Here is a 17,526-nt window from a genome sequence, read left to right on the forward strand (position 1 = left end):
TCGACGAAGTCCACGTTCCGCACTTCATATTTAACATTATAATAAATTCCCACTGGAACTATTACGCAGCTATATTAAAATGTATGAATTAGATCGCAGTTTCATAATCGTTCAATATTGTTTTGCTATCTATAGCAGATATTAGAAGAAATGCGAAAGTTTTTATAAAACGTTTCAGTGAATGTACAGATGTTACATAAGAAAGCGAGAGCAATAACAAACGATTTTAATAATAAATATTGGGAGGAACATTCCGTTTAAATGGTTCAATCATGGTTTTGCCATTCTCATATGTATTAACATCATTGACATGACAATATTTAGGTATTGTAAGTTATTCTCAAGCCTTCGCCCTTGAGGATTTTTATTTAACAGTTTTATTAGTCTTTTAATCACGACAGTAACATCAATCGTCTCTAAACACACGTAAACTCGCGAATAATGTTCTTCAAACGTACATACTAACGAACGTAAAGTGTCCAAAGTTCGAATTACGTGCAGACTACGCAAACAACACAGTGTAGCACAGCTTTAGATTAGGGTACACTGGCACAGAATACGGCGGGTAGGGGAGGGGAGTGCAACTAGTATGCGACTGGTGTGCGACGGGTCTGCTACTAGTATACGACATGTACCCGTCGGATATCCGCAACTATTATATGACGGGTATACAAGAAGCCGACTCGTATGGGTATGCGGCCCGACTCGTATGCGGCTATTACGCGACGGGTATGCGACAACTATTCGATGTGTATGCGGCTTGTGTCCGACGGGTATACGACAAGTACCCCGTGTATACGACACGTACCCTGTGCATACAGCAAGTACCCCGTATATACGGCAAGTACCCCGTGTATACGGCAAGTACCCCGTATATACGGCAAGTACCCCGTGTATACGGCAAGTACCCCGTGTATACGGCAAGTACCCCGTATATACGGCAAGTACCCCGTGTATACGGCAAGTACCCCGTGTATACGGCAAGTACCCCGTGTATACGGCAAGTACCCGACGGGTGTGCGAGTCTACACGTTGAACATGTTGAGCGTGCGCGCGGTGAGGCGCCACGGGGTGAGCGACACTCAGTCGGCCCGGGTGCTTCGCCCGCGGGTCGCACGGGTCGCTAGCGCCTGCACTGCTTCCTTCACCTGTGAGATCAATATTTCGACTTTAGTGTTGGACATCAAGTATTACAAAACTTATAATGGTTACGGTTCATACAAGCTATCAAATTGAACAGTGCCGATTAGCAGAGTAGAGCTTTTAATTAAACTGCTGAAAAACTGACTGATTGAGATATATGTATTACATAATAATATAATAGGATGTAAATCACTACAGTTCTATTTTTTATACTTTATTCTACTAGCGCTTATAACGTTTTTGATAAAATAAGCGTACAATGGCCGTTCCCAATATCGTATCTATCTCACGATAGATAGAACGTTACTAGCTATCGGAGATAGCTGTCAATCTATAACCGTAGTTTGAATATTGGGAATTTAGTAGCGTGACTCACGAGCGCTATATACACAGCCCTATATTTCACAAGAAGTATACTCACGAGCGCGATGTACTCAGCGCCTTGCGGCGGCGGCGGCGGCGCGGGCGCGTCGTCGGGCTCGTCGTCCGAGTCGGGCGGCAGGTCGTCCAGCGCGTCCTCCGCGTCGCTGCCGTCCGCCGAGTGGCAGCGTGTCCCCTCCCCCGCGCCCTCCGCCCCGCCACCCCCCGCCCCGCCCGACCCGCTCGCGCCCTCCGCGCTCTCCTCCTCTGTGACACACACGCGACAAAACGTTACAACATATTATATGCACAACGATATAATCATAAATACCATGTTTCATGTTAATATTCGTTATCATGTGTTAATCCAAGTTACCTTCTATATGTGTGCTAAATTTCATTGGAATCGGTTCAGTAGTATTTGCGTGAAAGAGTAACAAACACACAGACATCCTCACAAACTTTCGCATTTATAATATTATTAGTAAGATTAAGTTATATTACAATCGCTTGCTGTATGGGAATTAAATACGTGTGATGGAATATACACTACAATGAATGACTATTTTTGCTACCACGCTGCTACATTACATGATTCTCAAAACTAGTATATGTCCTAATATGAATTAATCTCTCACTATTTAATTTCATACGGATCTTATTACTTATTTGGATCAATTACTCGCTACATAAATAAGATTATGTTAGGTTTTCATTTTTTATTTGGTCCTTTCAATGATCGTTACAAATATTTAGTAGAATGGTGAAAATACAAGAATAATATGTGTGGATGTTTAAAATTATCATTGTTCACCTTCAAGCGAGAAGGTCCGCTGCTGCAGCGCGGTGACCGCCCGCTGCAGCGCCGCCAGCGCGGCGGGTGGAAGCGGGCCCGCGCTAGCCAGCAGCAGAGCTCGCAGCGGGCCCAGCAAGGCGCCGCTCGCGCATGTGCCCAGCTCCTCTGCTAAGGCTTCCACTGCGCCCGCGCCGCTGCCCCCACCGCCGCTCAGCTGACACACCTAAGTGAACAAAATATATTATGTATTATTTATATTCGTACATCAATGTTTCGGTAGCCACACTTTTTTTATTAGAAAGTAAAAAATTAAATACGTAATGGTAAACATTTACTGTATCAAAGTTGTAGTTTAATTACAGAAGAAAATAATAAAACCTTCGTGTATTAGAAAGCTGCTGTATTATTTAGAACTGAATTATTTGAAATTCAAGGAATACAAATAAAATTATTGTTCAAAACTTACCTTAGGATAATAGTGTTGCATAAATTCGTAAATAGTGGGATCTTCTAAAGATTCCCTTTCATCTAAAATTATTGCATCAATATATTCCGTTAGCACGCTGCACTCTAAGAGCATTTCTTCAAGTTTCGCGTCCGCCTAGACAAGAAAAAAAACATATTAGTTTACAATTTACAAGTAATTATATAAACATAAACATTTAAAACTTTTTATAAAACATTTCATTATAAATACCGGTGTATTAGCGATATCTCTCCAAAATGCTGCGAAATAATTGAACCTAAGCGGCACAGCTTCAAGCGCGCACAGCGCTGACAATAGCACCAATTGTTCCGACATACAGCGCTGACTGCGCGCTACTCGACAGCACGTATCTATTAACAGGAAATAGAGTATTTTATAAATTCATATTAGAAGTTAACCATACAAAGCCATAAAAAAAAAAATTTTTTTTTCACTGTATGAATATAGTATGCAACGCAAGGAATAAATTAGGTGAAATAATATATTTTAAAGTTTTTCGTTCATTCCTTTATTGTACAATTTTTATGTAGAATATTATCTCACATATTTTGACGATTTTAATTTTAGTATGATCCTCAGACTTTTAAAATATCACCAAAAAAATTTGCCGCAATAATTTTACAGTTACTCGCATAATTATTAATACTGAATAAATAAATAATATCTTCCATTATAGAGTTGATATGACGCTCACCAATAAACCGATGGTACGGTCTGTAGAGCGGCGGCGGCGCGCAGTGCGGGTGCGAGCGCGTGCGCAGCCGCGGGCGGGCCGGCGTGCGGGCCGCAGCGTGCGCGCCCGCAGCGAGCGGCACTAGTGCACCGAGTGCTGCACCGCCGCCTATCATCACTAGCTCGCGGAGCACGCCTGCAACGGATACAAGTGATAATTAAACGAAAATAAATTAATAAGTGCACAATTTATGTGATTTTATATAGATGTGGTATCTGTTTTCTGATTTACGTTGTGACTAACTGATGAGTGGTGTTATTTTTTTTTAATTGTGTTTTCAATGCAATGAAATTTTGAAATAAAATTTCAAGTTGGAATAAGTATCATAAGGCTATTTATATAAGTAATATAAAATATCAAATAATAATAACACTTACCGAGCGCAGCTTGCGGTAACAACGCGGAGCGTTGATGCAAATTCAACAACGTAAGCAGTCGACGTGCGCACTCGGGCCAGTCCTGTTTACAAATTACCAAATTGATTAAGAACATATTTAGAAGTAAATTTAAAATTAATTGCATGTCAATAATTATAAATCTTAGTAAAGTTTATCAAATAATTTTAACAATTTTGGAACATTTTTATCTAGTGAGTTTACGCAACTGTTATTAATTTTACTTCATTATTTTTCAAGACTGCGTAAAATTCTAAAATTCCACATCCTACTATGTATAATATTATAAATGCGAAAGTTTGTGAGGATGTGTATGTGTGTGTTTTTTTACTCTTTCACGCAAATACTACTAGTCCATTGAATAAAAAGTTCTAGAGTGCGTGAGTTAGTAACGTAAGATGTTTCTTCGGAAACATGTCAAGAGTCCCTAGGTAATAAACATACTAAAACCCCGGGCCACTAGGAGGAGCCCCGGAGTGGGGGGAGGGGGGAAATGGGTCCATTTTTTCATTTTTCGCTTAAATCTCAAAAACGGTACATGTTAGAGAAAAACTTTCAAGGAAAAGTTGAAAGGCCATAAAATTATCTACAAGTTGTACCTGAATTATTTTTTCCTATATCCTACCGTTTCTGAGTTATACGCGGTAAAACATGATTTTGGCTCAAACAATTTCCACATCAATCGATCAAAAAATATTTCTTTCTTCCAAAAAACTCAAATGTGCAACTTGTGACCGGTACTGATAGATTGCTCTTAATTAGGTCTATAATTGGTAAAATAAACACATTCCTCCATGGAAGCCTTTAGGAGGAATCGATTGTCAAAATACTTTATTAGGGTAGTTTGAGTTACTGAACTTGATCTTTTTATTTTTTTCTTCCAAAAAACTCAAAAGTGCAACTTGTGACCGGTACTGTTAGATTGCTCTTAATTAGGTCTATAATTGGTAAAATAAACACATTCCTCCATGGAAGCCTTTAGGAGGAATCGATTGTCAAAATACTTTATTAGGGTAGTTTGAGTTACTGAACTTGATCTTTTTATTTTTTTCTTCCAAAAAACTCAAAAGTGCAACTTGTGACCGGTACTGTTAGATTGCTCTTAATTAGGTCTATAATTGGTAAAATAAACACATTCCTCCATGGAAGCCTTTAGGAGGAATCGATTGTCAAAATACTATATCAGGGTAGTTTGAGTTACTGAACTTGATCTTTTTATTTTTTTCTTCCAAAAAACTCAAAAGTGCAACTTGTGACCGGTACTGATAGATTGCTCTTAATTAGGTCTATAATTGGTAAAATAAACACATTCCTCCATGGAAGCCTTTAGGAGGAATCGATTGTCAAAATACTTTATTAGGGTAGTTTGAGTTACTGAACTTGATCTTTTTATTTTTTTCTTCCAAAAAACTCAAAAGTGCAACTTGTGACCGGTACTGTTAGATTGCTCTTAATTAGGTCTATAATTGGTAAAATAAACACATTCCTCCATGGAAGCCTTTAGGAGGAATCGATTGTCAAAATACTTTATTAGGGTAGTTTGAGTTACTGAACTTGATCTTTTTATTTTTTTCTTCCAAAAAACTCAAAAGTGCAACTTGTGACCGGTACTGTTAGATTGCTCTTAATTAGGTCTATAATTGGTAAAATAAACACATTCCTCCATGGAAGCCTTTAGGAGGAATCGATTGTCAAAATACTATATCAGGGTAGTTTGAGTTACTGAACTTGATCTTTTTATTTTTTTCTTCCAAAAAACTCAAAAGTGCAACTTGTGACCGGTACAGATAGATTGCTCATAATAAGGTCTATCATTGATAAAAATACTAGATTCCACCACGGAGGCATTTACGGGGAATTGAATTTTATTAGGGTAGATACGATACTTGAACTTTTTATTTTTTTCTTCCAAAAAAACTCAAAAGTGCAACTTGTGACCGGTACCGATAGATTGCTCATAATTAGGTCTATCATTGATAAAAAAACCAGATTCCACCATGGAGGCGTTTAGGAGGTATTGAATTTTATTAGGGTAGTTACGATACATGAACTTTTTAACTAACTACCCTAATAAAATTCAATTCCCCGTAAACGCCTCCATGGTGGAATCTGGTATTTTTATCAATGATAGACCTAATTATGAGCAATCTATCTGTACCGGTCACAAGTTGCACTTTTGAGCTTTTTGGAAGAAAAAAAATAAAAAGTTCATGTATCGTAACTACCCTGATAAAATTCAATTCCCCGTAAACACCTCCGTGGTGGAATCTGGTATTTTTAGCAATGATAGACCTAATTATGAGCAATCTATCTGTACCGGTCACAAGTTGCACTTTTGAGTTTTTTGGAAGAAAAAAATAAAAAGATCAAGTTCAGTAACTCAAACTACCCTAATATAGTATTTTGACAATCGATTCCTCCTAAAGGCTTCCATGGAGGAATGTGTTTATTTTACCAATTATAGACCTAATTAAGAGCAATCTATCAGTACTGGTCACAAGTTGCACATTTGAGTTTTTTGGAAGAAAGAAATATTTTTTGATCGATTGATGTGGAAATTGTTTGAGCCAAAATCATGTTTTACTGCGTATAACTCAGAAACGGTAGGATATAGGAAAAAATAATTCAGGTATAACTTGTAGATAATTTTATGGCCTTTCAACTTTTCCTTGAAAGTTTTTCTCTAACATGTACCGTTTTTGAGATTTAAGCGAAAAATGAAAAAAATAGACCCATTTCCCCCCTCCTCCCACTCCGGGGCTCCTCCTAGTGGCCCGGGGTTTTAGTATGTTTATTACCTAGGGACTCTTGACATGTTTCCGAAGAAACCTCTTACGTTACTAACTCACGCACTCTAGACCCCCCTTGGAGGGACTCATTCAATGGACTATACTGAGCAGATTGCAATGAAATTTAGCACACATATAGAGGGTAACTTGGATTAACACATAGGATAAGTTTTATCCCGGAAATCCCACGGGAACGGGAAATATGCGGGCATTCATTTGAAAACGCGGGCGAAGCCGCGGGCGGAAAGCTAGTTATTTCATAAAATAAACCCCTATTACAGCTTGATTTAACTCGATATAACCTTGCAGGCCAGCAGCAGCGCGCGCGCCTCCTTGGGCTCGCGGCGCGTGCGCAGCGTGCGGCACAGCGCGCGCGCCCAGCGCAGCGCCGCCGTGAGCTCGCCGCGCACGCCCGCGCCGCCGCCCGTACTGCCGCCCGCGCCGCTCGCACTGCCCGCGCCGCCCTCTACGTACACCGCGTGTAAGCTGTGCAACGCCTAACACAAAAAAATATTCTGATAAAAAATAAAAAAAAAATAAAAATTAATTATGTTCTTGTTTGTTTTCCGCGAGCATTTAGAAAAATACATGTTTTTTTTACGCGATGTATTGAAAAAATAAATATATGAAGGTAGATCGCGAATAAATAAAAAATATCGCCGTCAAAACATGTAACGACTCCGTCTGCGCAAAACTACCCTCATTGTCGTGTTGGACACGTCGAAATGAAAAAAAAAAAATTAACAAACGCATATAAAACCCATTTAAAAATGTTTATTTCGAAACCAACAAGATTTATAAGATTGGTAAAACACATTTGTCATGCTAAATTAAATTATCAACTTCTTATTTATTTAATCAAGTGTTTATTTACATAAATAAAATGTTTTTTCCTAATATAGAGAATACGTATCTTACTTCAAAAGTCATCTGCAACCCGCCGTTATAAACAACGTACAGTCTATCGTCCCCAGTCTCCACTAGCGTGCAGAACGCCGATATCAACGTGGTCCACGACGTTCGCCCGTTCAAACCTATCATGTTGAAAACTTATATCAACATTTTATACAACACTGAAAGGTTAAACAAAGTGATTGCAGGGGCCGTTCAAGTTCTACTTCGTATATTATTTTCCGTATCTTATACGCAGATGCGTATAGATAACGTAATGTGCCTGTTTAATTGCCTTCTAAATTATACTAAAATCATAATATACCAGTTCCTTAGGTATAATTGATCAAACTAATTTTAAAGAAATACCAATCCAGCCAAGCAAATAAATTAGATTAAATTTTTATCGAAGCAAACCTGTCAAAGCAAATTTGTTTTTTAGCATTTAAACCGATTTCCAACTTAATAAACACCTGATAAATTTAATTTGTTTTACAGTATTTTCACTACAATATACATCTTAATTAACACATTATGTACATTTTATTACATTTTTTTTGACTCTTTTTTTCCTACTCTGAACGGCCCCTAAAGTTGAACTTATGCACCTACCCTGCAAGTACGCAGCTAGCGTGCTCCGCCTGAACGCGGAGGCCTCCCGCTCGTCTATTTCGGGCGCCGCCGTACTGCTGGTCGAACTGCCAGCGCCGTTGGTAGTTCCACCGCGTGCTGCTAGGATGCGGGCTAGCCTATATTGGGGTAAAGGTTTGATGTTAAATTCATGATTGGTAAATTGGTGCAGGATTAATTAATAAGAGGTAAGTGACTCGACACTTTAAATATTACAAAATGAACTCTATCGCAAAAAGATTTTGCAAACATCAAAATACCGATTTTAACTTTGATAAAAATATCTAAATTTTACAACACAGCGATTTTTATTATAATTAATCTTAATTGCATGATGATGCATTTTACAATTATTAATCTTCAACATCAAGGATGTAATTTTCTTTGTACACATGTCCTAACAAAAATTTCAATGTTTTTGGAAGTTTTTATTCATCCCTAACGTCTATTATGAAATAATAGGCATTAGTCCAAAAGTAAATATTTATTAACAGAGTATTATTAAAATCGTTCAAATTTCAGAAATAATAAACAAATACGCTTCAATTCTTTTCTAACAGCAATCTTTGATAACGAGCGCCGGCAGCATAACCTCAATAGTGCGTAGTATGGTAACTTAGATCTTACAATAGTTACTGTTACCTGAGCAGCTCATCAGCAGCAGCCGGATACAAATGCGAATGCGGCGCTATATTCCGAAACGCCCAGTGCACGTTCTGGTGCTGGGCTAACGTGCGGGCGAACGAGCACGAGCGTCGGCAGCATAACCTCAATAGTGCGTAGTATGGTAACTTAGATCTTACAATAGTAACTGTTACCTTAGCAGCTCATCAGCAGCAGCCGGGTACAGATGCGAATGCGGCGCTATATTCCGAAACGCCCAGTGCACGTTCTGGTGCTGGGCTAACGTGCGTGCGAACGAGCACGAGCGTCGGCAGCATAACCTCAATAGCGCGTAGTATGGAGGTAACATGGCCCGGTTGTACGCAACCACTTCGCCGTCTTCGTGATCCGCACTAGAACACGAACGTCATTTTAAGGTATGACGAATAAAAAAATTAAACTTTTAACTAAAAAGCACAGTTTTTATACCCGGCGCGGCCTAAGATGATCCCTATGACAGTTCGTCTTAGTGATTGCTCGTATGATGGATCGTGTCGATACTTTACTATTTTATAGGCTAAGGCGTGGTTTGCATTCAGCCACGTCGGTAAACATGTTTTTACAAATATTATAAAATGAATTTTTAACGTCTATTATGTAAACGAAACGGTAAGTAAAACGAAAGTTTTTCATTTTCTCGTAATCTTTAACCCGTTTAACACAGTGTATATTATTTTATCATGAAAATGGAATCCCCCATTTAATTTTCCTAAAAAACTTATATTATCATAGGTAAGTAAATTAACGCGAACGGTAATTAATTAATTAATTATGCTGCGATCTTCTGTTCCATTCAATAGAGAATGAACTATAGCTTAAGCATGGAAAAAATGTGAACTCGTTTCCATTATCGAAATTTGTTTATCGATACTTTCCGCACTAGTCGATAAATGCCAACGATGTAAGTTTTGAAGGACGTAAACGTAAAGTCAGATTGATATAATTTCTCGTAAATGTTAAGAATTGTTATAATTCCAACGGAATATCATTGTAATGGCATAAAGCTACGTAAAAATTAATAAATGCCATTATTAGACGCCTCCAATACGTTTCTAATTTAATGGTGACGCCATTACAAGTTTGTCTCTTGAGAATAACTGTCAGTGTCATAGGGATCATCTTAGGCCGCGCCGGGTATATGTAAAAAAGAGCATGTGTGTAAAGCACACGTGTCAGAAGTTAAAACTTCTTTGGCAAGATTCAAAGATACCAAAATATTCGCCTTCCGACTTGACAACGTGACGGTTTTGCCATGACGATATTAGAATATTATTCTCAACGCGTCGAAAGAAGTTTCACTTCAAAATTATTTTCATAAAGCAAAAGCAAAGAGCCATTCGAGTTGTGAAAGTTGAAGAGTAAGCAAGTTATTTTATTTATTTATTTATTTAACATAATATTAATTCTTATGATCTAATTTACATTGATGCAATCATAAACTCATTCAAGTTTTTCTGTGCACCATAAGCCCACAAACCGCTACATATGTTTTAATACTTATTGTTAGTCCTTAATCCTAATAAAAATTTTCTAAGTACCCTCTACTTAGAAAATTTTTAGTGACGAGCGACATCGGTAATCTTGCTGGCCGTGTAAACATACAGTATGATCTTTCCGTGAATCTATAATTTTGTATTATTTGTATTTATATTTAGATAAAATTAGTAGTAAGTTCTTATTATTTTATGAATGAACAGTTTAATTATATTTTAGAGTTATTAGAAGTTTTTTTTTTATGATAGTTTATTTATATTAACTAAAAAGTATTGCTTTAGTTTTAATTTTAGATTTTTGTGAGTAATTGAATCTCTTAAAGATATAGGTAGTTTGTTGATGAGACAGGGTACCATATAATTTAACGTTCTCTTCCCGTGAAGGTTTGTAAAAGATGGAAGTCTTAGCGTAGCGTTTGTGACGCTACGAGTTATTATATTATTATGAGGCGTTTTTTTAATTTTGTTTATGTCAATATTAAAGAATTCCTCTTTTAAAAGTGTTAGATTAATTTTTTCATGTATCGGTATGATTTTACACAGTTCAAATAATTTACGATAATCATTTTTATATTTAGCCTTAATGTTATATGGAACGATCGTTTTAAGTAATCTTAATTGGAGTGTATAAATTTTGTCAAGATTGGTCTTACAAGTCCGTCCGTAGCTAGACAATCCATAGGCGATTATTGATTCGGCTAGTGATTTGTAAAGCAATAATAAAGTTTTGTAGGGAATTTTGTGTTTAATTATCGAAAATTTAGCCAGGATACACCTCAATTTATCACATACTCCGTTAATATGTTCTTGCCAGTTCAGTCTGCTATCAATAGTAACACCCAAGTATGTTTGATAATCTACAATATCTATAGCGTTGCAGTTACAATGTGGTGAGTTATTAAAGTTCTGATTTCCGTGCAAGCATTGGTGTTCGTGAGCTATTAGTCTGGGTATATGAGAGCTTCTGTTCTGACTAGAGCTTATGTACATTAATTTTGTCTTATTCTCGTTAACAGCTAGACCTGCGTCATGTGACCATCGTAACAATGAGTTAAAATCCTCTTGTAACTTCTCGAGTGCTTCGCTTACGTTGTTACCAGCAGCAACGAGACAGGTGTCGTCGGCAAATTGATAAGTCTCACTGTGTTTAATGACATTTGTAAGGCTATTTACGTACGTGAGATAGTGCAATGGCCCGATGACCGAGCCCTGCGCAGTGCCCTCCGTAGCAATAACAATGTCACTAGTCGCATTACAGACTCTAACAGTGTATCTTCTATCGTTGAGGTAGTCCGAACACCAGTCCAATAGGTTGCCTCTAATACCGCTGTCATGCAGGCACTCTAATAGTCTATCGTGACAAAGCGTATCAAACGCCTTACTATAGTCTATAAATACTGCTAGTACATGTTTTTTGTTATTTAAATGTGAATGGACGCTGTCGGTAAACGCTGAAAGAAGTTGTGTTGTGTTCTTGTTTGGCCTAAATCCATATTGATGATTGGTTAAAATTTTATTATTTTCATAGAAATCATATATATGTTTGGCAATATATTTTTCAATAATCTTATCAATAGTAGGCAATATTGTTATCGGTCTATAGTTGGTATAATCTGTTTTTGATCCCTTTTTATAAATCGGTCGGACAATGCCGGTTTTAAGCACTGATGGGTAGCTACAGGTTTTTATACATAAATTAATTAAATTTGTGATGACTGTTTGAATTCTTGTACATATTTTTTTTAAGTCACAGGCTCTAATACCATCTATCCCTGGGGCTTTATTATTGTCTAAGCTCATGATTATATTTTTGACTGCATCAGGCTTCGCGGGTTTTAGTCGCATAGTGACCTGGGCCGAAGTTTTGTATAGTGATTTATTAAGTAATGGCATTGAACAGTTAGGGGTAATATTTTTTGTGCTATCTTTAAAAAATTGTGCAAAGTTGTTTGCAATCTGTTTGTATGACACGTTAGTTTTTTGAAATGCATTATTAATTGTATCATCAATCGACCTCTTAATTCTACCAGTGATTCGATTTAGTATTTGCCATAATTGTCTAGTATTATTCCCGTTTGCAATTATTTCTGATTTGTAATAATTATTTTTAGTTCTATTAATTAATTTATTAGCGTAATTTCTCGATTTGTTATAATTTTGCTTTAATATTAGGTTATTGGGATCTTTTATCCATTTTATAAATAATGTATCTCTATTCTTGCAAGCATTCGTAATTTTCTTGTTTATCCAATTATTATTGCGATGTGTTGATCGGTTTTTTATTTTAATTGTGTATTCAGATTTTTTATAACACTCCCGAAATTTAGAATTAATAAAGTTATATAATGTTTCTGGACAGTTAGTATCATACGATTCCTCCCATTGAATTTGCTCGAGATAGTTAAGAAGTTTTGTATTATTAATACAAATCTTTTCTTTGGGAACATCCTGTGTTCGTGTACCAATGCAAGCGAGTATCACCGCGCGATGATCGGCCAGTGTAGTTCCGAGTGCCGCCGTGAATAGGTCTTGTGAGCGGGATCGTGCAAATATATGATCTATACAAGATTTACTTAGTTTGCCATTATTTAATTCTAGTCTAGTGTGTACAGTGATCCCGCATACAAGGCCCATTTCATATAACATGTTGTTGTATTTATGCTTTACAGGATTTTCACTCTTAAGGTCTATGTTAGTATCGCCTAGTAGATATAATTCAGTGGTGTTAGTGAATTTTTTAAGTGTACATTTCAATTCATCAATAAATAAAATTTTACTTAAGTTAGGCGGGCGGTATACCGCGCATATGTTGGCAGTGTAGTTAGTGTTTGTGGTTATAGAACAAAAGATGCTTTCAAAGTATTTTGTTTTTGCGTTTATAATATTACATTTAAGATTGTTATTGACATATAATATTATACCACCGCCTTTTCTATAGTTACGAAGAGCTTTGTACATTCGGTAACCGCTTATTTCATATAATACGCTATTATTTTCTGACACATTAGCCTCTGTTAGAATTACAATATCAATGCATTTGTTTGATTTACTTAAAATTTGTTCAAGTGCGGTGAAGTTTTTTATAATCGATCGTATATTAATATGTATACATAATAAGTTGAGGTGACTGTGAGGAATACAATTTAAAAAGTTATTGACATCACTACAATCATTGATTTCGATTATATCATTACAAAAATTAGCCATTTTTATAGACAAAGATAATAATATAAGTGCAGAGACATGAAATTTCTTACTTAATTATTCCTTGTTGTTAGTCAATGCATGTATGTCTTTAATGGACCGTAAAGTAATAATTTTATCATTGTCTCCTTTGCGTGCTTTGATTAGTCCCCTTTTAAACCACACATACTTGTAGTTGAGATTATTTTTCAGCTCCTGTTTGGCATTCCAGAACAATTGCTTATGATGCTTTGTCATGGCTTCGCGTACATAGACAACGTTGTTGTTAGTTTTTTCGTTCGGAATTAATGCTGCAACTATTAACTTTGTACTTCTAGCTGCTGTAATCCATTTTTCCTTCACTTCTTCGTCAATCAGTTCAATTAGTATATTTGCTGTTTGCTCGTTCCGCCCCTGTAGTCTCCGTGCACTTTTGATGTCTTGTTTAGGCTGGTTAAGTTTATTTGCGATATTTTCAGTAATTAATTGAATGTCTTCCTTTGTTTGGTTTGGTATATTTGATATTTCGATGTATTTTCCTAGCTTCTCCTGTTCCGCCTCCTGTATCCTTTGTTCCAGGGCGCCGACACGTGTTTCAAGGTTGTTATTTTTATTTATAAGTTCTGTGTTCTTCCTCTCGAGAGCTTTAATTGTTTTTTTGAAGCCCTCGATGCATTCCATGGCCTCATCGAGTTTTGCGCTATGAAATTGCAAGGATTCGTGTAGCTGCGCCATTTCGCTTTTGATCGCTCTTTCTACGTCTTTTGAGATGTTACTTAGTAATTTTTTTGCATCGATTTGAACCGGTGCATCACTTTCGTCATCGTCCTCTTCAGGCGTAATAATTGATGTACGTCTTGGGAGTTCTTGCTGGCATTCGTGACACGTCCACTCCAGATTGGGGGCCGCTTTTAGGGCAGTAATCTGTTTATTTGTTAGCCCCGCGCACTTTGGATTTAGATGCACTATCCGTTCACACTTGCAGCATTCTAGTCCCGGAGAAGATTTTGATAGGTTCCTTTTGCAGGAGTCACACTTAGACATTTTTTATTTTTTATTATAACTGGGGGTAGATGTACTAGGCGTGCGTTATTAGCGGTAGCCGGTTGCAGACTGACGGTAATTAGTTAAGATCATACAATTTGCATTTATAGAAGAAAAAGCAGCGAAGATTGCGGCATATTAATAGAATACGTGCGCAACATTTATCAAAGTTAGTGTTAAAACGTAACTTAGCTCTTCGAGTAGAGGTCAGACATAAAACATGTTTTTATAAATTATATTTAATTTTAATCAAGTAATTGCATAAAAACAATACCCACAGTATATAATTGAAGGCGATATGCTTTATGACCCTGGGGTTGGAGACGATGAGCTGAACATTCTCCGGGCAGTCCACGGAGACAGCGTGCCAGAAGGTGATGAGCGCTTGCTTGTTGGGGTGAACGGCCACTGAAGGTTCTGATATCCCTGGGTGGTATAGATCCCATAGGTCCATGAAGTATTGTCCAAACTGCACAAAGTGTAAAGGATTTTCAGCACAATTAATTTAGAAGCTATAAAAATTTGATATGAAATATGGACCATGTTGTTTAAAGTTATTGTAACAAAAATGTTTTTGAATTTTTAAGTTATATTTTTTCTTCAATAAACAATAATTATAGACTACAAGCCCGCATAGGACAAAAATATGGGTCAAATGAACCACCAGGGGACATATCTAGAACGATAGCAGAGCAAAAAATAATAAGATTCATCACTATGCCGTCACTTGTAAGCTGTCCAACTGAGTGCAGATGAGAATTGAAAAGTACAGGTAGACTCGGTAAATTTTGGTCATATGTTTTTGTACGGCATTCTTAACCATCGATAGATCCATTAAAAATAATAAGAAACCACTCAGTGCCGTACAAAAATGGTGGTCCACCAAGTCGGAATTTTTATTTAATTTCCGAGAGTTACCGGGGGTAAATTTGGTCATTTGACCATGTACGGCATCTGTGTCATACTATTGCTATACTGCTTTTAATCCATTATTCCGCAACGCCGTACAAAAATCATGGGGACAAGGGGAAAAAATCGAGAGTTGCAATCCCCTCTCTTTCCCCACTCCAGGGGGTCATTTGACTAAGTACGGCTTCGGTTCCAAAACATTATCCAGCACTCAAAAGTACTATTAAAAGCAATGCCGTCAAAAAATAATTGTTCTTTTAAATATATACCAATAATCATCTTAATTTCATCGAATTCTTGATATAAAGAGCTGTAAGGTCATTTGACCCTGTACGGGAACTTTTTTTTTAACATGATATTGTAAAATTCAATTGTTGTATAGTATTGCCGTTCAAAAGAAACCGTTCTAAAAAAAGTTATAGAGAAATGCAAAACCAGAAATTTTGTTAAAGTTTAAACATCGTAGATTAATGAAATATAATAGTTTTCTACACTTTATTCGTTGTTTTAAATAGTATTAACATAGATAAATTAGGAAAAAACGATGCCGTACATTTTTGTGCAGACCACATCTTTTAGGCTGATGAAAGCGACGAAAGCTACAATTTTAAGGGTGCTTTATGGCCATTTGATACAGTACGGCATTAACATATTTTTACCCAACTACGGCAAAGCAAAAGGAGGGTTATGGTTTTGACAGGTCATGTATGTATGTTCATCTATTCCCTCGTAACTTCTAAACTACTTATCAGAATTCGACAAATGACATATCATTAGAAGCGTCTGAATTGTTCACTGGATAACCAGCGACCAGCTAGCTAAAGGCTATATGGGGTTTCACAAAATCTAATGTGGTGCCCTCCCTCTAGCGGACAAAACATACAGAGTAAAAAAATAAAGTTAAAATAAATATTAGTCCATTGAATGAGTCCCTCCAAGGGGGGTCTAGAGTGCGTGAGTTAGTAACGTAAGATGTTTCTTCGGAAACATGTCAAGAGTCCCTAGGTAATAAACATACTAAAACCCCGGGACACTAGGAGGAGCCCCGGAGTGGGGGGAGGGGGGAAATGGGACCATTTTTTCATTTTTCGCTTAAATCTCAAAAACGGTACATGTTAGAGAAAAACTTTCAAGGAAAAGTTGAAAGGCTATAAAATTATCTACAAGTTGTACCTCAATCATTTTTTCCTATATCCTACCGTTTCTGAGTTATACGCAGTAAAAAATGATTTTGGCTCAAACAATTTCCCCATACTACACATCAATCGATCAAAAAATATTTCTTTCTTCCAAAAAACTCAAATGTGCAACTTGTGACCGGTACTGATAGATTGCTCATAATTAGGTCCATAATTGGTAAAATAAACACATTCCTCCATGGAAGCCTTTAGGAGGAATCGATTGTCAAAATATTATATTAGGGTAGTTTGAGTTACTGAACTTGATCTTTTTATTTTTTTCTTCCAAAAAACTCAAAAGTGCAACTTGTGACTGGTACAGATAAATTGCTCATAATTAGGTCTATCATTGATAAAAATACTAGATTCCACCACGGAGGCGTTTACGGGGAATTGAATTTTATTAGGGTAGTTACGATACTTGAACTTTTTATTTTTTTTCTTCGAAAAAACTCAAAAGTGCAACTTGTGACCGACACCGATAGATTGCTCATAATTAGGTCTATCATTGATAAAAAAACCAGATTCCACCATGGAGGCGTTTAGGAGGTATTGAATTTTATTAGGGTAGTTACGATACTTGAACTTTTTAACTAACTACACTAATAAAATTCAATTCCCCGTAAACGCCTCCATGGTGGAATCTGGTTTTTTTATCAATGATAGACCTAATTATGAGCAATCTATCGGTACCGGTCACAAGTTGCACTTTTGAGTTTTTTGGAAGAAAAAAATAAAAAGTTCAAGTATCGTAACTACCCTAATAAAATTCAATTCCCCGTAAACGCCTCCGTGGTAGAATCTAGTATTTTTATCAATGATAGACCTAATT

General features: G+C 36.8%; 2 protein-coding genes and 1 long non-coding RNA gene across 3 annotated transcripts in view; 1 reads left to right on the forward strand and 2 right to left on the reverse strand.

Moving 5' to 3' along the window:
- Positions 1 to 17,526, forward strand: part of LOC149480368 (uncharacterized) — a 95,321-nt gene that overhangs the window by 23,197 nt on the left and 54,598 nt on the right. The gene's annotated exons all lie outside the window — the stretch shown is intronic.
- Positions 1,475 to 17,526, reverse strand: part of puf (ubiquitinyl hydrolase 1 puf) — a 45,008-nt gene continuing 28,956 nt past the window's right edge. The window contains exons 48-58 of the mRNA XM_089706849.1: positions 14,886 to 15,076; positions 9,043 to 9,240; positions 8,207 to 8,343; positions 7,622 to 7,737; positions 7,006 to 7,200; positions 3,897 to 3,978; positions 3,481 to 3,654; positions 2,997 to 3,136; positions 2,766 to 2,900; positions 2,318 to 2,522; positions 1,475 to 1,770 (exon numbers count right to left, since the gene is read on the reverse strand). Coding sequence (XP_089562975.1) covers positions 1,475 to 1,770; positions 2,318 to 2,522; positions 2,766 to 2,900; positions 2,997 to 3,136; positions 3,481 to 3,654; positions 3,897 to 3,978; positions 7,006 to 7,200; positions 7,622 to 7,737; positions 8,207 to 8,343; positions 9,043 to 9,240; positions 14,886 to 15,076 — 1,869 coding nt within the window. The remainder of the gene's footprint in view (positions 1,771 to 2,317; positions 2,523 to 2,765; positions 2,901 to 2,996; positions 3,137 to 3,480; positions 3,655 to 3,896; positions 3,979 to 7,005; positions 7,201 to 7,621; positions 7,738 to 8,206; positions 8,344 to 9,042; positions 9,241 to 14,885; positions 15,077 to 17,526) is intronic.
- On the reverse strand, positions 10,259 to 14,674 carry LOC149480372 (uncharacterized). The gene has a single exon (XM_089706289.1). The coding sequence runs from the start codon at positions 14,605 to 14,607 to the stop codon at positions 13,642 to 13,644; it is 966 nt and encodes a 321-aa protein (XP_089562415.1). The 5' UTR covers positions 14,608 to 14,674; the 3' UTR covers positions 10,259 to 13,641.

This window comes from Colias philodice, chromosome 18 (assembly GCF_061535455.1).
Source record: "Colias philodice isolate Cphi_HAF_F1 chromosome 18, ilColPhil1 Martin Lab GWU primary, whole genome shotgun sequence".
Taxonomy (NCBI): Eukaryota; Metazoa; Arthropoda; class Insecta; order Lepidoptera; family Pieridae; genus Colias; species Colias philodice.

Bases quoted from the DNA above. Each gene is read 5' to 3' on its own strand.
- LOC149480372 (XM_089706289.1), bottom strand. From the start codon at position 14,607: ATGTCTAAGTGTGACTCCTGCAAAAGGAACCTATCAAAATCTTCTCCG.